The sequence below is a fragment of the Neophocaena asiaeorientalis genome, unplaced genomic scaffold (genome assembly GCF_003031525.2).
Source record: "Neophocaena asiaeorientalis asiaeorientalis breed wild unplaced genomic scaffold, Neophocaena_asiaeorientalis_V1.1 scaffold9, whole genome shotgun sequence".
Lineage (NCBI taxonomy): Eukaryota > Metazoa > Chordata > Mammalia > Artiodactyla > Phocoenidae > Neophocaena > Neophocaena asiaeorientalis.
Window position 1 is genome coordinate 2,432,595 of NW_020171825.1, and position 24,744 is coordinate 2,457,338.

Below are 24,744 nucleotides of genomic sequence, written 5' to 3' on the forward strand. Positions count from 1 at the left end.
TTTTTTTTTTTTTTTTTTTTTTTAACCTTTACTGGAGTATAATTGCTTTACAGTGTTGTGTTAGTTTCTATTTGTTACTGTACAACAAGGTGAATCAGCCATATGTATACATATATCCCCATAACCCCTCCCTCTTGGGTCTCCCTCCCACCCTCCCTATCCCACCTCTCTAGGTGGTCACAAAGCACCGAGCTGATCTCCCTGTGCTATGCGGATGCTTCCCACTAGCTATCTATTCTACATTTGGTAGTGTATATATGTCCGTGCCACTCTCTCACTTCATCCCAGCTTCCCCTTCACCCCCTTGTGTCCCCGAGTCCATTCTCTACGTCTGCGTCTTTATTCCTGCCACTAGGTTCATCAGTACCGTTTTTTTAGATTCCAAAAATGTGCGTTAGGATACGTTATTATTCTCTTTCTGACTTACTTCACTCTGTATGACAGACTCTAGGTCCATCCACCTCACTACAAGCAACTCAATATCGTTTCTTTTTTATGGCTGAGTAATATTCCATTGTATATATGTGCCACATCTTCTTTATCCATTCCTCTGTTGATGGACACTTAGGTTGCTTCCATGTCCTGGCTACTGTAAATAGTGCTGCAGTGAACATTGTGGTACATGTATCGTTTTGAATTATGGTTTTCTCAGGGTATGTGGATGTGGGCACTTTTAACAGAGCATTTGGGTATATATTTATATCTCTCTGGCTCCAGGCTGTATCTGATGTTGACAGTCCAGGGGCTTGAATGGCAGTGAGGAAAAAAATAATGGCATCTGGTGATTACTGCGTACTGGCTACAGTGCTGAGTGCATTACATCACTGAATCCTCGTGGCAGCACTGTGACCAGGTACCACCATCACCCCCATTAAACAGCTAAATACTGAGGCACAAAGAAAGGAAGCAACGTGTCTAATGTCAGTGGTCACGAGGCGGGAGCTTGTACCTGAGCCCAGGAGCCCAGCCTATACAACCACTAACCGCAATACCCGTGCACATCTGCCAGTTTACCCGCTGAATTTCCCAGAGAAAATTAAAACATGATTTTCGGGCTTTCCTAGTGGCGCAGTGGTTGAGAGTCCGCCTGCCGATGCAGGGGACACGGGTTCGTGCCCCGGTCCGGGAAGATCCCACATGCCGCGGAGCGGCTGGGCCCGTGAGCCATGACCGCTGAGCCTGCGCGTCCGGAGCCTGTGCTCCGCAACGGGAGAGGCCGCAACAGTGAGAGGCCCGCGTACCGCAAACAAACAAACAAAAAAAACAACATGATTTTCAACGACAAACCTGGCTAGTATCTTCAAACCAACTGTTCAGGAGAGCCAGAGCCAACTTGAAGGAAAAGGAAGAATCAAACTGAAAAAAGGTAAAAATCTGGGCACGGAAGTGAAAGGTACTCAGAGCGGAATAAAACACCTGCAGCCCGAGTGCGGAGGGTGATGATTTACACCCAGAGATGCCACCGCCCTATGCCTCCAGCACCGGGAGCAGTGACCCCCTCTCGGCATTTGGAGCTTCCCGTAACTGCCAGCTCAACCTCTGATGCAGCAAGGATCTCAGGATGGGGAGAGGAAGGCAGGGAGGAAGGCACTTCATGAAGCAGAGCAGGGCGTAGAATACATCCGTGCGCCACAACTACTGAGCCTGTGCCCTAGAGCCTGTGAGCCACAACTATTGAGCCCACGTGCCACAACTACTGAAGCCCATGCGCCTACAGCCCGTGCTCCGCAACAAGAGAAGCCACGGCAATGAGAAGCCCGCGCACCGCAACGAAGAGTAGCCCCTGCTCGCTGCAACTTAGAGAAAGTCTGCACGCAGAAATGAAGACCCAACGCAGCCATAAATAAATAAATAAATTTTTAAAAATAATAATAAAATAAAATAAAAGGAGCGAGGGTACCCATGATGCTCCCAGCCCCTGCCAGGGTCTTCTACGTCTCCCCTAGGGCTGGCTTTCTTTATCTATTGCATTCTCTTCCACCGCAATGCAGAATCCCTTAATCCTTTTGCTTCCTCTTAGCTGCCAAAACAAACAAGTTGGCTGATGGCTTTAATTACTATTCACTTCTCCTCTAATTAAAATATGGATTCTCCCCTCACCACTCCCTGAATTGGTTCTGTGCAAGTTTAGCCTTAACCTAATCCACCGAAGCAAGCACGTATTGTCACTTCTGCTCCTGGTCACTCTCTCTTGCGTAGCTGCACCCAAAGTCCTGGCACTCCGTTCTCCGGCTTCTGGAAGCCTCTGTCTCCAGCCCCCTGGTTTCTATCTTGGTCAGATCTTCAGTCCTCTTTGCCAAGTTCTGCTCTTCAGGCCACTCCTAAGATGCCTCTGTGTTGGGAATCCAGCCCTGGTTATCTTCTCTCTTTGCTTTCTACTTCTCCCTAAGCAAGCCCTTCTATTCCCCATGGTTTCAATTCACGATGCCAAATCTATGCCTCAATAACCTGGGTAATTATTTCATACCTTCGAGAGGGAACTGCATGAGTGACCCACAGGCATCTCAAACTCAGGGGATTCTGCAGAGTTAATTGCTGCCAAAACCCAATCTTTCCCTCCACTTCCTTCCTTAATGAAAGGAACGAAGCTACGAGCTTCGGTTATCCACACTGGTCCGCCTCCCTGATCCTCAGCCGTCGGGGTCACTTTCTCCCCCCAAATGGGCTCAGCGGAGAATGCTCAGGCGTCTGACGGGGACCAGCCTTCCCCCCGAGACAGCCCTCAGCTCGCGATCAAGTATTATTCCAGCCCGTCAGCCACAGGGTTGTAGCATCTCTGGATTTTTGGCACATGGCTATTAATCGAGTCACGATGGAGATGTTTATCGTTTGGCCAGCCTGAGGATCCTGCGTGTGTCTGGGTGCGGCTGGGAATTTACTGGCTGCTCTTCTCCTTACACACCTGGGGCAGAAAGGAGCTCCCGCCCGAAGTGGGGGCGTTCCTGCTGTTCAGAACCCCCCACCCCCACCCCGCACCTTCAACATCACAGGAAAAGTTCTCCATCCCTCCCCGCCACATCTGAACAACAAAGGAGGACCTAACTGCTGAGCCAGAACGGCCTGATTTCAGTAAAAGGAGGGAAGACACAATGTAAACTTGATTTCCAGGTCTGTAGCTATTATCTTGGAACTTAAATCACCGACCCCAAAACTTCCAAACGGACGTGCCATTTGACAACGCACATGAGAAAGGTCTTTAGTTCATCCACAGGACATAATTTAAATGTTTTAGCGAGAATGCCCTGGATTGCGGGTGGGAGCAAGGGGAGAAACAGGCGTCTCAGCTCCCATTAGCACTGAACAATCCTTTCCCTCTCACGGAGAGCACCCCGACCTAAGGGAAACGAAAAGCAGCAAAGCCGACTGGGAGGAGGGGCGGGGAGCGGTGATGGAGGCCAGACTTTATTGACTTCGCTTCCTTTCTTCTTCGCCAGCTACTTATTAAAAGAAAACGTGCTGATGTTAAAACCCCAGACGCAAGGAGACCTTCCTTCCTGCATCGGCTGGTCAGCAGAACCGTATCTGTTTCTCTAAACCTTCAGCGTCTTTACTTTCATTTTAGAAATTTCTCTGGGATAGCATCGCTGGTCCCCTGTGCGCAGGGAACACCCTGATGTCAATCCACCGAGGGGGGGCAGCTCTAGGCCATGTGGTGACAACAGGCTGGGGCCTGGGAAGTTCATGCAACCAGCTCAGCCCCCTCCCTGTCCCCTCTCCACTGCAGCACCCGGCAAGTGCCAGCCCCGCTTGGTTCCAGAACATGGAATCAGCCCACGGGAAAGGGGACGAGACCTGATGCTCTTGCCGCCCTGTACAGAACTACCGTCGTGTTTTACACTTCCTCTACGTGTTAATGCCAGCAAATCCACAAGTCCAAAGCACTGGCTTTACTGTAAAGAGCTAAAAGGTCACTTTAGGGACTCCCCGGCGGTCCAGTGGTTAGGCCTCCGCACTTCCAAGGCAGGGGGCGCAGATTCGATCCCTGGTTGGGGAATTAAGATCCCACATGCCGTGTGGCGCATCCAAAAAAACAAAAGGTCACTTTACTGTGGAGAACATAAAAAAGTAATTATATCTCTTCCGGAACAGCCTCTGGATGTTAACCTCACAAGAAAAGAGTCCTTGTTTGGAAGATGGGGACACATACTTGTTGTCTGGGTAATTACCACGCGGCAACGCAGCTGAAAATTCTTTTGACAATTTCACTTTGGAAACCCATGTACCAAGAAGCCTTCCAGATGCTAAATTCTGACCTGGACACCACGATTAATGTGCTCCCGGGAGCAACTACACGTTATCTCAGCACAAGGCTGAACACACACACACACACACACACACACACACACACACACACACACACACACTCACATACACACTCACCACACACACGCACCCTCACACGGAATCTGAGGCTTCCCGACCCTCCGTAAACATTTCATTGACCACTACGTGAGCCGGTCAGCAGCTCAGCAACAGGCAGACCGAAGTCTGGCCCTGCCCTCCCACTCAGAACAAAGAACCATCTCATCAGATTAAAACATGAAAGCAAACCATGCAGCCTGGAGTGGGAAGGCTGACTTTTTCAACCCGGCTCTGTGTCGGGGTGCTCTCGGACCCCAGGAAAACAGATTGAACTTTGTGAATTTTTAGGCCTCATTTGCAAAACACACTTCATGCCCTAATTCTTACAGTTCCTTGTGGCTCCTATGATTCTCAATGGAAAAAAAAAAAGGCTGTGATTGTCTGTGCTTGTGTATCTATGTAAATGAGTAAAGACAAATTTTCCATTAAAATGTAGGGTAGGGAGGGTGACTGGGTTCAAAAAGCCAACAAATTAGCCAAAGGAATAGATTTTTATATGTGTGTGTATATATTTATATTAGCCACATGTAATTAATAGTTGTGGATTTCAATATTCTTTGATGACTTTCAATATCCTTTGAAATCCCTGGAGAGGAAAATCCCATTAATGTGAACATTAATTCACATCCCCACTGGTGGGGAAGCCTTTGCGCGAGAGGTGTCCCCACTGGGCCAGGGTACACGGTTTCTCTCCAGCAGTGACAGGTAAGGGATCCATCCTGTCCTTCAGTGCAGGTGGGACACGGCAGCCTCATCTCTCCGCCTTCAGTTACACTACTGGGTTGCTTAAAGCTATGGGGGGGGGGGTTTCTTCTCCCGAGGTTTAACACCAGGTCCTGTTTAATAAGAGGCACAAGTTACAGCCCACTCACAGGCAGGCCTGACAGCACCCAGACGAGACCTGGGTTCAGTACTGTTAACGGCCACGTATTGAAACGCAGCCGAACAGAAAGGCCGTTTCAAACTCATAAGCGGCCTGGCGAGTGCTCTTAAGTGTTTCCCAGCAGAAACCCACCTGCGATTCAGGCAACTGGAAAAATCATTTGTTTTTCTAAAAAAAGTAGCTTGCTCTTTCTTAAAGCACAGTGGGCTAATACCGTCAGGAATACAGCAGATAATCCAAGAAAAATAACTCCTGCCTATGCCTGAGAACAGGCAATTTTACTCATGTGTTAAAAGGAAACATCACCAACCACCGCTGTCCCTGGGACCCTAGGTGGACAGTGGGAAGCTGAGTCAGGACAGAATATAGTGGGAAGATCGCAGTGTCTTTCTTGCCTTTGAAACAAAGATGAAATTTTAAATTTTAAATAAATTTATATTTAAAAAAAGTGTACACACGTCCCCCCCCGCCGCCACGGTACACCCATGATCCATATCTCGTTCTAACTTCCTTCCACTGTGTGTTTTTTCCAAGCTGTCTTCCAGGTAGATCACGCTGCCTTGTCTCCAGTGAGTTTCATTGCTTATTTTGAGAGTAATGATTTTAAACCCTTTTTGCACAGTCTTCTTTTTAAAACCAATGAAAATCTTCTTCAAACAAAAGCTTTTACACAAGAGAAGTAGCCCTGATCTGCCTGAAGCAGGGAGCGGAGGGGTCAGAGAACCGCCTTGGAGTCTTGCGTTTTAAATCAATGACTCTGATTTCTAAGGAAGTGGATGGTGGGGCATTCGGTCCTAATGCGAAAGGCAGACTGCGTCCACTGTCTGTCGTCCACTCAGAGTTCCTCCCCTTTACGTCTCCAAAACTGTGCTGTCCAATACAACATCCGCATATGGTTACTGAAAGTTTAACTTTACCTAAAATTTAAAAATTCAATTCCCCAGGCACGCTAGCCCTATTTCAAGGGCTCAAGAGCCGCATGTGGCTAATGGCCGTTGCATTGAACAACGCGGACACAGAGTATCTCCATCACCACAGTTCCACTGGAGAGCACTGCTCTAGACAGAACACCAGAGAATAAGCTAACAGCTACTGCTGCTGCCTCCTGGTTCATGGGCTCCAGGGAAAGTTAGAAGTGGGGTGTGGGGCTTCCCTGGTGGCACAGTGGTTAAGAATCCACCTGCCAATGCAGGGAACACGGGTTCGAGCCCTGGCCCGGGAAGATCCCACACGCCGCAGAGCAACTCAGCCTGTGCGCCACAACTGCTGAGCCTGCACTCTGGAGCTCATGAGCCACAACTACTGAAGCCCACGTGCCACAACTACTGAATCCGGCGTGCCTAGAGCCCATGCTCTGCAACAAGAGAAGCCACCGCAATGAGAAGCCCGTGCACCGCAACGAAGAGTAGCCCGCTGGGCTTCCCTGGTGGCGTAGTGGTTGAGAGTCCACCTGCCGATGCAGGGGACGTGGGTTCCTGCCCCGGTCCGGGAAGATCCCACGTGCCGCAGAGCGGCTGGGCCCGTGAGCCATGGCCGCTGAGCCTGCGCATCCAGAGCCTGTGCTCCGCAACAGGAGAGGCCACAACAGTGAGAGGCCCGCATACCGCAAAAAAAAAAAGAGTACCCCCGCTCGCCGAAACTAGAGAAAGCCTGCACGCAGCAACGAAGACCCAATGCAGCCAAAAAATAAAAACAAGTTATAAAGTAAATAAATCTATAAAAAAAAAAAAAAGAAGTGGGGTGTGGTCCTCCCTAGCTTTACACTGAACAACTTCTGGCAAGGCACTTCCCTTTCAGAGCCTTATTTTCCATAGGCACAGAGATGGCGATAGGCCCACCAGACTGTTTGGATTGTCAAAGGAGACAATTTAAGGGAAAATGCTTTAAAGATACTGTAGACGTGCAAGGTGTTTTACCGTATACATATCTATGGTCTTTTTTTTTTTTAAACACCTCTAGAATACTGACAGTTTCTGTTCTGGAAAAGGGTCAGATACCCAATGGTCTCTTGGCATGAGTAGAAAACAGAACAGGAGCTCTGGAGCTCTGCCCGGGCTCTGCTTCCAAGTCTTTTCAGGCTGCTGCTGGCTGCCTCCTCGGTGCAGGGCACAGGGAGAGATGTAACTGGAACACAAGCTCTCAGAGCACGGGAACTGTGGCCTGTCTGGTTCACTGAACGCTGAGAACGGTGCCTAATACACAGTAAGGGCACAGTAAATATTTGCTGAACAAACGAAAGTGACCATCTTGCCGTAAAAACTCTAGGATTAGAAAAAATTCAAATCCATCTTCTCAGACTCTAGACCCAAAGGCGATACTTCTGCAGACAAAGTCACCATAGGGCGAGTGGTGACCAGATGCCACGAGCTTCCTGCCACTTTCGAGAGGAGGACAAATACCACTGGAGAGTGCTCAGGGCAGAAGGGCCAGCGGTGCTGATCTCCCGGAGCCAGAGCGGGAAGGAAGGATGCAATTCTGGAGACCAGGGTGCTGGATGGGGCTCTGCCGGCTTCTGCCATGTGGCCAAGGGTGAGCGGTGCTCTCATGCTCTCCTCTGAAGAATGAGGAGTCATGGCAGATGCTGTCCCAGCCCCCTTCCAGGTGTTTAAAACCCTGTGCTTCGACAACACAGCTTCAAAGACGCCAATGACAGGTCAGCTCAGACCTAAGTCCAAGTCATGCCTCTGTCACTTAAGAGCTGTGTGGCCATGAGCAAGGAGTCTGACCTCTCTGAGCCCTATCTTCCCAATCATAAAATGGGAAAAAACAACACCTACACCCGGGGAAATTCTTTTTTTTTTTTTTTGGGAAATTCTTTTTCACCAAGGATCAGCAAGCTTTTTCTGTAAAGAGCCAGATAGTAAGTACTGTAGGCTTTGCAGGCCATCCGAGCTCTGTCCCAACTACTCAACTCTGCTGATGGCGCACCAAAGCAGCCGCAGACAATAGGGAAAAGGACGGGCGCAGCTGTGTTCTAAATAAAACTTTATTAACACACACACAGGGGGCAGAGCAGATCTGGCCACGGGCTGTAGTTTGCCAACCCGATTTTGAAGATCAAGTGGGAACAGCAGAGTGGTCATTTTATTTTGACTACTAATGCCAACCTGGCAATGGTATAAGGTACATGAAGAGTTCGCATGTACTAAGTGCTCACTAATGGACGCTTACTATTAATATTAATGCCACAAACACTGCATTGTGAATACTGGTTTTCTAAGTGTAAAAGCACTGCGATCCTCATCTGCCAGGCCTCCTTCTGCCTCGGGTCTTTGAAACGTAACAACAGACAAATTTAATAATCTTCAAGATTTACCCCGGAGGAAACCAAGCCATTTTCATGAATTTGATTTGTATTTTGAGCACCTAGTGTGTGCTGGTCCTTGTGTTTGGTGTAATGAGTACTATTCATTCTTTTGTTTTTAAATACGACTTTTAAAGCTTACACTCCACTTACAGTTATTACAAAATATTTGGCTATATTCCCCGTGTTATACAATACATCCCTGTAGCCTATCTTACACCCAATAGTTTGTACCTCCCAATGCTGTGAAAAAGTACTTTCTGTGATGATGGAAATGTCTTTTATGTCTGCTGTCCAATACGTAGCCACTAGCCGCATGGGACTCACAGCCCTTGAGATGTGACTCGTGTTACTGAGAAACTGAATTTTTAATTTAAATTATTTTAAACAAACCGCTCCAAGTGGCTAGTGGCTACCGCATGGGACAGTGCAGCTTTAGATGTCCTCGTTTATCCTTGTCTTACATTGTTTTCCATTTGTGAACTGTCTCAGAATCTGTGTGGAAGATGAGGCATAAAAGGATTTAAAACCACAACAAAAAATGAGCCTTAGCAAGAGCTGTGATGCAGTTTACCAACGAGAAGTCATACATTCGTTCAAATATCACCCGAGTTCCACCCTAGTCTAAGGGACACAGGAATAGCTCCCCCGCCTCCCCCGAGGAGACGACCGTCTCGGCAGATGCTAAGACGTGCGCGTCAGCAGCTGAGCTTCCAGGTGAACCGTGAGGGGCGGGCGACCAGTAACTGTCTCGGGAAGTCAGAGGAGGAGAGCCGGAGGTTAGCGGGGAAGGAGGGAGGGAGGGAGGAATCACGGCGTCTGAACCGGGCTAAGTCAGTTTTACAGGTGGAAAAATCAATGCGGTTAATCGACTTTGCTGGATTCAGGAGAGACTCAGGATTCCTGACATGAGGGGTCATCACCCTAACTTCCTGCTCACGACAAAAACTCACGACGGCTGGAATGCTGGGAGCACGTCAAGGCTGCCAGGCAGTGGGATCCGACATCAGACAAGAACATTCCAAGAGACGAGGCACGCAGCTGATTCTACTCTCGAAGAGTAAAGTCATTGCTGGCACTAAGCGCACCGTGGGGAAGACAGGAGCCCGCCGCCCGCAAGAATTATCCAGCCATGAAGAAAGCGTGTGGGGTGGGAATGATTACTCCGTGAGATAATTACAGGCGTCCTCCACAGTCAACCTTTACAAATATTTTGATCTCGGGCAACAACAAAATATCATAGAAATCAGAGCCTTTCCTTATGTGGATGTGGGAAATGGTCCATCGACATCAACTTTGGGGGGAACCAAAGCGTTCATTTCACATAAACTACCTGCAGGGGCAAAGCCAGCCAGTGGTGCACGGCGTGGCAGGAACCAGCAGCCACTGGCGACCTCTCCAAAGCATGGTGGCCAGGGTCCGGTCCATCCTCGGTGATCCAGAGATGAAGCGTGGGGGGTAGACTCTCCGGGTTGAAGGGAGGGGAGGGGGAGGCATGTGCACGTGTGTTTCTCTGGGTTGAAAGCGGGGGGAGGCATGTGCACGTGTGTGGTACAGGCATGTGCTCCTGCCTCAACCACAAGAGGACGCCACCCCTCTCGAGAGAGGATGCTGTGAGAAACTGCTCTGACGGAAGGGCGAGCTAGCTGCCTTTGGGAGTGGTGGCCACTGCAGCCCCCAGGGGCTGGTAAAAAGAACAGCGTCTCTGCCCACCCTGCTTACAGGACCCTCAGGTGTACAAGCTCATGACAACAGGCTGTCCGGTCACAGGGCTCCTTTCTGCATTTCCCATAATGATCCCAAGTTCAAACACAGGTCAGAGAAGGCAGTGTGTTAATTAACGTCAAAGGTCTCCACCTCAGAATAAAAGCACAGCATCTGAGCAGCTGGGGTGATTGCTCACCACACCCCTCACAGGGTCACTTAAGAAAGGTAAAAAAGCCTGTTTTTACTTCCCTACCTGTTTAAAATAAAGCCCATGGACCTCACAGAGCTGTGGGGCCATGAACGGAAACTATAATGGGAGATGAAAAGAGCCTCCAAGGATGAGGAAGATGCCAAGAAGCGAGGCTTGGCATTGCGAGGTCCGCCTTCAGATGGAAAGGCACCTGGACAGGTAAGCCCCACCCACCCTCAACAGCGTTCTGAATCAGTAAGATGACAAGAGCTGAGCTCTCAGCTTAGGTACCATTTTAGCTTTAAACGGAGGTCTTATGTTCAATGTAACCCATCCAGGCCTGGCTGCAAAGGCTGACTGGGTCAGAATGGAGGCAATTCAATCGGCAGACGCACCTGCCACCCTCCGTGAGGTTCCCGTAAGTTAATTCAGGGAAGCGCTTGGCAGTGCCCACAGAGAGCCCACAGGCGTGGTGGCCCTCGTGTACAAGGCACTGTTTTGAAGGCTCTGGTCTTATCCTGCACTGGACTCCCTGTGACTTTCTTTTTGCTATTTTAAAAAGTTGTGGCTATATATACACAACCTAGCATTTCCCTTCAAAACTATTGCTTAGGTGCACAGCTCAGTGGCATCAAGTACAGTCACACTGGCTTCTCTAGAACTTTCTCATCTCATCTCTAGAAGCTTCTCTTCTCCACCAGCACCAGGCTTCTCTAGAACTTTCTCATCTTTCCAAACTGAGACTCCATATGCCCTGAACACTAACACCCCGTTTCCCTCTACCCAGCCCCTGGCAGCCACCGTTCTCTTTTCCGTCTCCATGAATTGACTACTCCAGGTGCTTCATAGGATTGGAATCATATAGTATTTGTCCTGGCTTCTACTTCACTTAGTATAATGCCTTTAAGGTTCATCCACGTCGTAGCAGGTGTCAGACTGTCCTTCCTTCTAAAGGCTGAATCATATTCCATTGCGTAGATCGACCACATTGGGTTTATCCATTCACGTGTCAACGGCCATCAGGCTGTTTCTACCTTTTGGCTATTGTGAATAACGCTGTTATGAGCACGGATGCATGAGTTACCTGTTTTGAGTTCTTTCTTTCAAATCTTTTGAGTAGATACCTAAGAGTGGAACTCCTGGATCATACGGTAATTCTGTATTGACTTTTCTGAGGAATCCCTACGTTTTTCTCTCAATGATACCCAGAGCCGGTAAGATGATAAGAAAAAGATTCTATTCACTTTTGTTCTATGATGGTTCACTGGTGCTTCTTTATGTAAAGATGTCCCACTTTTGGGGGCGGATACAAACGATGTTCTCACCCATTCAGTCATCTCCACTCCACTTCAAGCTCAGTCACGGTGAGACAGAACCACTCCGCCGGGGAAGCTCATCACAGCCTGCAAGACTGCCACAGCCCCGGAAGAGGAGCCTCCTTTCCGCTCTGCATGCACACCCGGTCCCTCGTGGACACCGTCCTGTCTCTCCTCCCCACAGAAGCCCCCAGCACCCTGAGGCTGCACCTGCACCCTGGGGAGCCTCAAACCATCTCTGCCCCCTGGGCCTCACTCTCCAAACCAGGCTCCCCTCTGGCACCCTCCACCCCCGCCCTCTCATTCTTTCTTCAAATCTCTGGTGGTTTCTCCAGCTTCCTTTGCTGGCTCTTGCTCTGCTATAAGCCATGATTATAGAAAGGTGCCCCCCAAAGGGTATTCAACAAGATTCTGTCCCTGGCTCTCTCTCTCTCTTTTTTTTTTTCCGGTACACGGGCCTCTCACTGTTGTGGCCTCTCCCGTTGCGGAGCACAGGCTCCGGACGCACAGGCTCAGCAGCCATGGCTCACGGGCCCAGCCGCTCCGCGGCACGTGGGATCTTCTGGGACCGGGGCACGAACCCGTGTCCCCTGCATCGGCAGGCGGACTCTCAACCACTGCGCCACCAGGGAAGCCCTCCCTGGCTCTCTTTTGTCTCAACATTCTCTTCCTTAAAGATCTGATTCTTCTTGTGGATAATTTCCACATCTACACCACTGCGTCTGATTTCTTTCCCAAGTCGGAGACTGGCGTTTCCAACTGCCTGTACGGCTTCATTACTGATCCCTCGAAAATGATGTGCAAGCCCCTCTTCCCTCCACTTTACTTGCTTTTTCCCTTTTCTTCTTCCATGTTGCTCTTAATTTCACGACCATCCTCCCAGTCAGCCAGGCTCAAAGCTCCAGGGACCTCCCCTTCGCTTCCCCTTTGTCCCACGAGCCCTGAGACTTGGTGAATTTCCACATGGGGGTCTTCCCAGCCCTCTTGCCTGAACTTCTGCTCTCCTACCAAGCGACGACGCTACCTCAAGGTTCTTCTAAAAGAAGAAACCCAGCTGACCCTTCTTCGAAGCTGTGTGCCCACAGCCAACGCCGAGTGCCTCCTTGCATGCCCCTCCTTGGGTCCCAGCTCCCCGCCAGCTGTCAGCCAAGTTCCGTCCCCAGCAGAACCCACCAAGACGCACTGTTCCAGGGCAGGTCTGCATCCATCTCTGGGGAACAACTTGGCCAGTTTGTCCTCAGCACCGGTCAGTCATTTCAGGGCTGGAATCTGGGGTTCCTGCCCAAAGACCAAAGCCCTTTAGTGGCTTTCTCTGAATGCATTTGAACAGCTGAGTAAAACGGCCTTGCTTTCAGAAGGAAAAGCGTTCTGCATGTTTTCAGAAGTCACCGAACCTGTTCTGTTTCCTTGTTTTTGAAGGAACAGGGCAACTTGGGCTTGGGCTAGAACGAAAGGGTCCAGCCTCTTCTCAGGTGTGTTGACTTAGGAGCACGTACCATTTGGACAGGGGCAGGTGTGTTTACTCAGCTGGGGTCCGGTCGAATCATTTGGGAAAACTTCCTGGTAATTTTTCTGCCCTATGATTTGCCACTGCTGATGGAAGTATATGACAACCTAACTTAGGCCTGCAAAGAAAGGCATGGTGGCTGTGATATTTAAGCCCCAAATCTGGGGGACCTTGAGGTGCATTGTAAACTTCAGACTTCTTTCTATTAACAATAATTAAAAACATTATTACTGAATGAAGTCTGGAGTTTAGTGGATAATAATGTAGTGTTAAGAGAGAAAGGACAGGTCCAAAGTGGAGTTACCTGGGCTAAAACCAAGACCTAATACCTAACCTAACTGCAGTTACAACCTCCCCCAGGAATGTAATCCTCGCCAGTCAGTCAGGAATTTTCCGGTCAGCACCAATGAGGTCATCTGGCACGTGGGCCCTCTCAATCCCCAAACGAAGATGAGGTCACCTGCCACACAGACCCCTTCTGTCCCCCAGGTAGGTTACCTACGTCCGAAATAATGTTTTTTATTCCTTGTTTTGCCTTTAATGACCGTTCCCTTCCTGGAGCTCCTAGGAGCTCCTCTCTACTAGCTAGAAGGAATGCTGCCCGTTCATGAATCGTCTAATAAAGCCAATCAGACCTTTAAAATTTACTCACTCAAATTTCCCTTTTTAATAGAACCAACACTGGTTCCTTAGTTTTGACGAATGTGCCCAGTGATATAAGGAGTTGACGTCAGTAGGGGAGGGGAGACGAGTGTGCCGAAATTCTATTCTCATGGCAACTTTTCTCTAAATCTAAGATTTCCATTTTATAGAAGTTTACATTAAAAAATGGTCTGGGGACTTCCCTGGTGGTCCAGTGGGTAAGACTTCACGCTCCCAATGCAGGGGGCCCGGGTTCGATCCCTGGTCGGGGAACTAGACGCTGCATGCCGCAACTAAGAGTCCGCACGCTGCAACCAAGACCTGGCGCAGCCAAAATGAATGAATGAGTGAATGGCTAAGTATTAAACAATTTTTAAAAATGGATAAAAAAATATTAAAAACATAAAAAATGGTCCGTCTTCCCCACCTTTTTCTGTGTGGGACAGGACATCGAGCCCTTTACAGACACTGTCCCATTTAGTTGGTGCGATGGCCCTGTGAAGTGGAGACTGCACCCCACACCTTACAGGTGAGGAAACGAGGCCGTGCAAGGCCACGGACAGCTGGATGTGGACCTCAGGTGGCGTGACGGAGGACGCAGGCACAGCCATCCCATGCCACGTCTCCCATCTCAGAGTATCAATACACACACACACACACACACACACACACACACACACGAGTCTGTCAGTCAATAACCCGGAGCAAACTCCTTTCTTAATAAACTCCATGTGATCCATTCTTCTCATTGAACATATTTGCTCATGGCTTGCCTCTTCTGTGTGGGCATTAATGGCCCACGTGTCCTCCAAGACAGAACTGGCCAGTGACGCCCTCTGCCCACACCGGACATGGCCCACTCATCCACAAGAGGGCCTGGCCTTCCTCGCCCCACAAGCCTGCCTCCTCCTCTGAGACCGCAAGTCCCCAGCGGGCGAAGCCTGACACTCAGCAGCTCACTCCCCCACCCACCCACCTGGCTCACCCATGCACTCATTCATTCACTCATTCAGTCATTGCTCATAGAAGAAACCAGAGTTATATGCCAAATGCAAACCAAGGAATCAGAGAATCTTCAGTGTGTCACAGGCAGTCTACAACAGTTGTTTCAGAAAAGTCATTCATCACGGTCATCTCAAGATGACCCCAATGTTCTAATTAAGGAGGGCCAGGTGGGGCCTGGCAGTCTGTATTTTTTCAAAACTTCCCTGGCCCATCAACCTCAGGTGACCCTGATGCCCTGCCAGGTTTGGGGTTTCGCCCAATAGATAAGTTCCTTCTGGAAACGGGCAACCTCAGCTCAAGAAACCCCGAGGCAGAGGAGCTCATTACCTCATAGGGCAGCCTCTCATCACCAAGCTGCACTTACCGTGAGGAAACCCTTTCCTATACTCGGACACAAGGCGCCTCTTTGGAAATTCACTCCTTTGTTTAAATTCTGTCCTCTGGTACCATTAAGATGATGCCGACGCCCCTCTTTCATACAACCAGCCTGAAAAGGGCCATCCTATTTTCCAAAATCTTCTCCCTTTTAGGCCAAATGCCCACACTTCCAACAATTTTTAAAAAATGAAACGCATCCTACTATTATCCCATTTCAAATGTGAAACTCCGAATCGGGTACGGTATTCTGACGGAGCTCAGAGCCTTCAGGTTTCAAGGGGCAATCCTTTCCCATGCTCTGGTCTCCTTCTAATGAGGCAGAGTCTATGGAAGAGGTTCTTGACCTTGGCTGCACGTTGGAATAATCACCTGGGAAGCTTTAGGAACTACTGATGCTTAGGGCCTACCTCTCAAGAGATTCTGATACAACCGTCCGGGGCTCTGCCTGGTTATCAAGATTTTTTTTTTTTTTAAAGGTTCTAGGTGATCTTAATGAGCAGCCAATATTGAGAGCTAGAGATCCGACAGACGTTGATCTCTGTGTTATTCTATTGGCTCACACTGAACTCATTCACACTCAACCTTTTGCCCTGAATCCCTGCCGAGCCAGGTCTTCCTCATCATGCCCTTGAGGAACTGATTAGCTGAACTTAATGGCAGGCTTTTACAATGACTCCCAATAACTGACTCTCATCAGTTTGGTGTGGGTCCACTGTTGTAAGGCTACTGAAGGTCAAGTCAACTGAGCTGCGTACTGACGATCTGCTCTCTCTTTAGCTTTGAGCTTCTGGTACCTTCACGGAAAACATGAATAAAATTGTAGATCTCTGAACGATACTCTACTGAAAACTCTATGGGAAATAAATGACAGCAGGTGCTTTTTAAGCCACTGGATATCCTTTCACAGATAAGGGCTAAAGATTTATGGTCACAGATTAAGTCCAAGAGCATGGCGTCATTCCTAGAATGAAATGTTTCATACAGCTCTCCCAAGTTCTCTGGTGGCAGTGTTAGGTAGTCAGACACGCCCCGTCCTGGATGGGGATCATCTTTCCCTCCCCCATCTGGACACTGGTGATCAGAACATGCCCAGAGGTCCTCCCTCTTGTGGTCAAGGACCACCGCTAAGTTTCCAGCCGTATCAGGACCAAGCGAGATAGAACTGCCAGAACAGGCGGGTGCAGGCGCAGCAAGACCCAAAAGGTGACTCAGAGTAACAGGGCGGGGTTCGTTATGCTGTAATTATAATAAATTAGCATTGCAGATTTTGTTCCTCCCCCCACCCCACCCCCCACCGTGTTTCACTTCGGTGCTTATGGGTAAGCACCTGTGCACTAAGGGAGAAGTAATATAACCTAAAGCTGTCCATCAACTTGTCAGTCAGATGACGGCAGGACACAGGGAGGGAACACTGCTCTAAAAAACCCAACCCGACCGCCACTGTGGGACTGCTTCTGGTTTCCAGACAGCCCGCTCTTGTCCTTTCTCAGGAGCATACTTTTGCTTTAACAAAACTCTTGCTACTTAAAACTGCTCTATGCCTCTCGTCTGAATTCTTTCCCTTGAGAGGACAAGAACCAAGGAAACGGCTGTTCTGCAGCAGCTAGTGCAAGCCCCCATGCTGGGCTGCCAGGGTGCTGCCGGCGGAGGACGTCTCCTGTGTGTGAGCACCCCAGTCTTATTTATTTTATTTTTAAAAATTTACTTATTTATTTATTTTTGGCTGCACTGGGTCTGCGTTGCTGCGCGCGGGCTTTCTCTAGTTGTGGGGGCTACTCTTCGTTGCGGTGCGCGGGCTTCTCATTGCGATGGCTTCTCTTGTTGCGGAGCACAGGCTCTAGGCGTGCGGGCTTCAGCAGCCGTGGCACGTGGGCTCAGCAGCTGTGGCACATGGGCTCTAGAGCGCAGGCTCAGTAGCTGTGGTGCGTGGGCTTAGTTGCTCCGCGGCATGTGGGATCTTCCCGGACCAGGGCTCGAACCCGTGTCCCCTGCATTGGCAGGCGGATTCTTAACCACTACGCCACCCGGGAAGCCCTCCCCAACCTTATTTAAATCAACTGCCATGTGGACCAAAACTGCTCTAGTGATACCATCTCAAGATGCTCTGAGCCTATAGGAAGACTGTATTAATACACATCTCACTGGCCAGAAAATGAACTGTTAATTGGTTTCTCCAGAGCTGGAAGGTCTTTGACTCCATTATGAAAGCACCATTCAACTTTGTATGAATGAGGAGACGATATGGCAGAACACAATCGAAAGGCTTCCAGTAAATTTTGGGAAGGTAAAGTTAGATTTTGTAGAATATTTTTTTTAATTTCAAAAAGTGGTATTTCTCTTGCATTCATAGCACAGACTCTAAACTGGCATTTTCAGTCTTTCCCCATCTTCAGTGAAGCTGATTTTCTACCTGCTCTTTCTCCATCCTGGCTGTGCTCCCCTCCCGGGGGCATCTGAGTGAAGTCTCCTACTTCCTTCTATCACAGCAGAGAGAGCTGCACTTGAATATCTCCAGGTATAAAAAACATACAAAGTCAGACGTCTGAGCACATCTGCCTCCCAACACAGGGAGCAGCTCTGCGAGCCTGTTAACTGGTGCCTGAATCTCGTGCTTGGAATCACCTGGGGCAGGACCACCTCGTCCAGGGCTCCTGCAGGCCCTAACGGTCGCTGAACACCCACGAGACCACTCTGAACCAAACTCACCTGTAGTGAGGATGGATACAGTAAACAGTGGGTTCCACTTCCACCCGAAGCATAGCAGAAAACGTCTGCTATCATCTCCTGGCATTTTTCTAATGTGTGCTTAGTAGATAGACAACTCCTCATGTTTCTACACACGTCTTTTAAAAAAAAACCCCCGTAAGAATTTTCTATAGGGTACTTCCCTGGTGGCGCAGTGGATGAGACTCCGTGTTCCCAACACAGGGGGCCTGGGTTCAACCCCTGGTCAGGCAACTAGATCCCACACTCTTAGTGCCACAACTAAGAGTTCGCATGCCACAACTAAGGAGCCCGCCTGCTGCAACTAAGGAGCCCGCCTGCTGCAACTAAGGAGCCGGCGAGCCGCAACTAAGGAGCCCTGGAGCCGAACTAAGAAGACCACGTGCCGCAACTAAGGAGCCCACGAGCTGCAACTAAGCCCCGGGGCAACCAAATAAATAATTTTTAGAAAAAGAATTTTCTATAAAAGACTCCACTTTAGGCCAAGGGTACATCAGACTTTGCATTCTATAGTAGAGACAATTTTTCCTGAATTTTTGCACTCACATATCAGTCTTTTATATGGTATTTAATAAACAGACTTAACATTATTTTTAGCCAGCCTGCGCTTCCTGGATACTTAGGTCAGTTCCAATCTTTTAATTCTGCCACGGCTCTCTTTGCCATTTGTCATTTCACATATTAGAATGTACCCTTAAGATAAATTCCTAGCAGTGGGATTCAAGGTAAAAGTGTATGTGTATGTGTGTGTATTTGTGTGTGTGTGTGGTGTATGGGGCTCTTATTTTTCTTTATAAACACCGTGAAATATAATACTGAAAGCTACGTGAGACGTATAATACTTAAATGACTATAAAGCAAGCACCAGTAAAATGTTACCAACACCCCTACAAGTCCCTCCTTTGCCTCTACCCTTTATAACCCTCATCATCCTTCCAGAAGAAATTACTGTATTCTGTGGTATTCATTTAATTATCATCAGAAAACATGCATTTTGAAGAACTGTAAGCCAAAGGAAAAAAAAATCCAGGATGAGATCTAACACGTGTAGATTTAACAGGAAATCACCGTAAGCTTGGCTTGTCTGAAGCCAGCTTCTCGCTTTATCTTAGCTCATGGGTGCTGCTTATAAGGAACAACATAAAAATAACTGAGAAACAGAAAGAAAGAGTTGGTGGTGCGAGACAGAACACGGGATTGTACTCACCACAGGGCGAGTCGTTGCTCAATTTCCTTGAGAAAATTTGTATGAAATTTGTGCAAAGGTTCAAAATTCGGGAAAATGAGACTTTTCAAGGTTTCGGGCATGGAGTCCTCTTTGCTTACTGTGCTCTGAAACCACTGGAAATAAAAAGAGGACACTCTTAGAGGCGTTAAGGTGAAGGATGAAGGTCTGCAACTCTTCAGACGTAACGCTGCAGCCCACCACGCGTGGAGGCTAAAGGGCTTTCCTGCCGCGTCTGTAGAATTTCAAGAGCATCAGGGGCTTTCAAGCTTTACTGCTTTCCCTCCTTTCATTAGGTGGGGTAAGAAGTACCCATCTCTTCGTTACCGCTTCCTGAAGTTTGTTACCAATTGACTGTGGAAGTCGGGACAAATCTCTGAAGTGGGCAGATACTGAAGTCAAAACTTCCATTACGGCCAGCTCACTGGGTCAACGCTGGCTTATACCACTTCACGTCCTCTGGTTTAGTCCTCGAGAAACTTCCATCTCTGCTCCTTCGCTGAAATGCTGAGCAGGAAGATGGCTGAACCAGAGAGGTGAAGCCTCTGCCTTCCACACACATTACTCATCTCGCTGACCTGAAGTCCAGGTGGGTCCCACAAAGATTGCTGAGCACCTGCCCAGGTCACCACGGCTGCCCTAGAGGCACAGAAACCCAACGATTCCAACTGACCTCCAGTGGGCTAGGTTCCTTCCCAGAACCCAGGATCATGAAGTCATCTGCCATGCTTTGAATTTGTTTCCAAGACTGAACAGGACTGATTAATAAAAGGCAGTCTTTTGGGTAGATTTTGCCGACATGGCTCAATTATTGGCAAAGATAAAACAAGGCTTCTAATTCGCCTCTGAGGTCTCCATCAAGCAAAAATAAAGGGCAAAACATGAAATGTTCTCCATCGGTGCAGGCAGACAGTAAAACGTTTCATTTTAAATTTCTCCACTTTAGAAACTTCCTTCCTTTGCACTTAAAAATCACAGTTATAAAAGCTTTTCAGAGCATATTCCAAATTAAACATACTATTAGTGCCTAATTTCTACAACCCAGAACCAAAATTCTTTTAATTGGAGTCAGAGAACCCAACATTTAATTAGATCCAGCTTGTCTCCTAAAGCTGAGTATCAGGCAAGATAAATTATGTAATCTAAGGCTTTAGGGGAAATGCTACACATACCGAAGTGATGACTTCGAGATCCTTCAGATACGTTCTCTCAGTGGTGGAGACTTCCTTAGCGATGAAGTACGCTTTGTCAGTTGGAAATCTCTGCAAAATCCATTAAAAGAAAGACGACATAATCATTTGGGCCTAAAGTCTCTAAGCATGTCCTGATTATAAGCAAGTCCTAACTAAAGTGATACGTTGCTAACTTACGATCTTTGGTTGACTGGTATCAAGGCTAAATAAACTCTTATCTATTCTCCTTTTTTGGTGTGAGAGGAACTAGGACAGAAAATGGATTTCTATGATGACAAAACTGCCTAGGAATGTTTCCTTCCATGTAAATACCACCCGCAGTGAAAGGCCTCGAATGGGTGTGTCAGCTGTCACTGAGGACTATTCATTCAATACTGGGCACCTGAAAATCTAATTAATTAGGATAATAAGAGTGGTGCAGGCTTCAAGGAAATGAATGAAACAGAAAGCACAGCAGCCTTTGTCCTGGGCGTCGTGGGCTGGTGCTACTGATTTTCAGGAAATGGAAGTTACATCGTTCATGGGAACACGAAGGGTACTGATCCAAAGGGACGAGGGTTACAGCAGCTACAGTCCATCGGTCAGGCGGGCAGGCAGCACTGCCCTAGAGCAGGTCTGCCACTGGTTTTGCTTCTTTTTAACCAACAATTAAAAGGGAATCCCTTGTTGTTAACCATCTTGCTTCCCACAAGAGTCCAACCGATTCCACCTCTGGGGATACACACGAAGCAGAGATGAGAACAGATACTTGTATACCCACGTTCCCAGCACGTTAAGACGAAATAGCCAAGAGGAGGAAACAACCCAGCTGTCCATCAGTGGATGGATGAATACACAAAATGTGGTCTCTCCATACAATGGAATACTAGTCAACCTAAAAAAGGAAGGACATTCTGACATGCGCTACCAACATGGATACACCTTGAGGACAATTATGCTAAAGGACATAAACCAATTACAAAGGGACAGACACTGTGTGATTCCACTTATGCGAGGTTAATGCCTAGGGTGGTCAGTTCGCAGAGACAGAAAGCAGAACGGTGGTTTCCAGAGGCTGGGCGTGGGGGGGTAATGCTCAACGTGCATGGAGTTTGTTCGAAGGATGACCGAGTTCTGGAAATAGTGGTGATGGTCACACAACACTGTGAGTGCACTGAATGTCACTGAACGGTGTGCTTAAGAATGGTTCACATGGTAAATTTTATGTTATGTGTATTACTGGAAATGACAACAAAAGATCAACAGGCGAGCGCCTGCCGTCCCCACACCTTTCTCCGGCCGTCGTCCTCGTCGTCAGTCCGAGGGCCCGCCTGGTCGTTCAGCAACGGGCTGACCAAGGGGGAGGCCTGCTTGGTGTCGGGGCTCAGGTTGGGTGACAGGACGGTGCTGGTGGGCGCAGCTCCTCCCTGCGAGTTGATGGACAGCTCTGAAAGGTGAGGGCTGCCAGTCAGGGAGCCTGTTTGGGGATGAGAAGTATTAAAGAAAAGAAAAGAAAAAAAGTAATTCCTTCTGGGACCTGGTGTCCACTTAGAATTTTCACCTAATCAAACCTTTATAAGCTTGACTACCATATGGCACACTTATGATGCCCTTCGTGATTTTCTAGTTTTTTCCCTAAGTTGCAGCTGCCTTAATCCTAAAGATACTATTCAGTGGAACACAGTTATGTCATTAATGATAAGGTGGAGAACTCTGCTTAGAGCATAATTACAATAGTTTAAAAGCATCGTGTATCTGCAAATAGGATCTTCATCTCCTAACTACTGCCTTAGCTTCTAAGAATTACTCGAGAAAGACAGTGTCTATATCACAAGGAGACGTGGGAAGTGACCAGAAAATAGAGCTATTCTAATAGAAGACTAAAGGACTTGGGACACCCAGGACAGACTACATCTTGGAACAACGGGCCACAGGTAGAGAAAGGGAAAGCAGCCACCTCCCCATTCTACGAAGAACAGAAGCGAGCTTGTTATACCTGGTGATGTCACTCCATGTCTCTCTCACTGTTTGGGACAGAAACACTAGTATCACAATTACAGCAAAGGTGATCATTTAAAAATGCAAAGCTGGAGGTCATTACATTATCATAATTCCCCTTTATGAGTCAAAAAATGATAGGAAATTAATCATTCCTCTGAGAAGGATACCACAGTAAGTAACAGGAAAATGTGTAATTACCCGAGTCAGCCAAATGAGATGATGTGCACACGAAACTCTGTGCCAACAGAATTTTGCCAATACCGATACCTCAACCTTTTGAAACTACTAATAAAATGAGATGTTTCAAAATCTACTTCTAAACTAAGTGTTTTGCCTGACAGTTTTATAATTCTAAAGCAGATCTGCAAAAACTAGGATTAGGGTAAACAAAGTTCCAGTAGCCTGCAGTCCTGTCAGTTACCATCGTAGGGAAAGACGACATAAACGCTTTCTCCATTTTCCAATATACAGGTTCACGCTCATGGCTACTCGGCACAGTATCAAGGATCTCGGAAGGAAAGGGGAAGTGCGGTGTTCCAGGAATCCCCCCACTTTCTGGACCTCTGTCCTTTCTCTCTGGATCCATTCATATTCACTCGGAAATTACAAGACAGGTCAGCCTCGAATGAAGCTGATGGAGTTGGGGAATGAACTTGATCCCAGTATGAATGCACCCTGCAGAAGCCGCCACCAGCCCCCACCCGGTCCCAGGTTGACCAGCTAGCCGTGTCACCTACACACGGGTGAAAAGCCACCATGCCCACAGAAGCAACGGAAAGCAGACATCCTGCCCACTGACTGCTGGTCAGTACAATCATCCCTGAAGAACAAGATGAGAACATGTCAGATTCCAGGAGTTCGCATTAAAAAATAATCCATTTAAGTTCCTTGCGTTTTCGCAGACATCATTAAAACAAAGTCCTGATGTGAGACAAAGACGCAATCACCCCACACACCACCAGACCCAGTAAAACCCGGAGAAAAAGGCCAGAAATTGCTTCACAAATGCCAATTTTATTGACAGCAGTGCACAACCGAATACAATCATTTCAGGAGAATGGGAGCTTGTCAAATAGAATAGTGACAGCAGTCGTAACTGCGGCCGATTCAAGGTACTACGCTATTCCCTTAAAAAAAGAATCACAAAAAGAAAAATGTTATCACTACGAAGAGGAAGTAGAGAAGAGAACTTCTGGCAGTCTGTCTGCAGATCAAAACATTTCATGCATTTGTGAGTTGCTATTGGAGGGTCACCTTTTATTTGTCCACCATCATCTGGCAAAGCATGGGGGCTTACCTTCAGCTCTCACACTACGTATGAGACCAGGTGAGGCAGTGTAAGTGAGACCATGCCGGGCCTTGAATCTGCAGTGACGTGGGACAGAAAAAGCGTTCGACTCCTCATTGAAAGAGTTGGAGCCATGAACAAAAAGCCGTTAGAAGGCTAGCTTGAAGGAGGCGTGCAGGTGGGGAAACAGCACTCATTAGTCCCTGGACGGCATCCAGCAGCAGATAAAAAACCAAGTGCCACATGGCGAGGGAGGAAATAAGGGGAAACACACTCGAGTGCAACCATGTCCACCCTCCAAAGGTCGACAGTTGCCCTTGTGAATTTCCCCGGGGACACTTCAGTTTGGTAGACCTAGCGGGCCAGAAGGGTGAGCTAACAGACCAGGGCTCCGGGAGAGGTGCCGCCCTGCCAAGAAGGCAGGACACGTTGCAGAGAAGATAGCAATCTAGAAGACACCCCACTGGAGCACACTGGAGACAGGATTCAGAAAGCGGGACACCGAGAGTGAACCTGATGACAACCAATGTCCCTATGTAGAGTCCGGGGCAGTTCCGGGTTCAGCTACGTTCGCACTCACGTGGCCTAAAGGTGTGTGTGACACCGATGTTACACGTGCAATACACAACCCTGGAGGATGACCAAATTAGGGTAGCCCATTTCCATTTCCTGAGAGGCTACTTCAACGGGCTTTGTGTCTACTAACGGGGCCCAAGAAGGCCAAGGCGATGAGTGTATTTAAATAGTAAGACCAATAAATCAATAAAGACCAAGCAGCCTGTTCTAGAAATCTATCAGCAATGCTAAGGAAGGGAAAGGTCCCAAACTCTGAGGTTCCATTTACCAATCTGAGCCACAACCATGGAGAATAGCCTCCTTCCTCCCCTTGCAAGAGGAACTCCTCAAGGCTTTGAAAATTCATAGATGACATGTGTCCCAAACAAAAATAGGTAGCTCATTTACCATTCAACAATCAATGCAATATGCTGACGAGAGTAATCAGTAGAATTTGGCAGCTTGGTGAGTAATTAAAGTTCTCT

At 48.1% G+C, this 24,744-nt stretch overlaps 1 protein-coding gene across 1 annotated transcript in view; it reads right to left on the reverse strand.

Moving 5' to 3' along the window:
• The window catches only part of FARP1 (FERM, ARH/RhoGEF and pleckstrin domain protein 1), a 291,979-nt gene that overhangs the window by 26,415 nt on the left and 240,820 nt on the right, over positions 1-24,744 (reverse strand). Inside the window, exons 15-17 of the mRNA XM_024740029.1 lie at positions 21,705-21,892; positions 20,416-20,505; positions 19,226-19,359 (exon numbers count right to left, since the gene is read on the reverse strand). Coding sequence (XP_024595797.1) covers positions 19,226-19,359; positions 20,416-20,505; positions 21,705-21,892 — 412 coding nt within the window. The remainder of the gene's footprint in view (positions 1-19,225; positions 19,360-20,415; positions 20,506-21,704; positions 21,893-24,744) is intronic.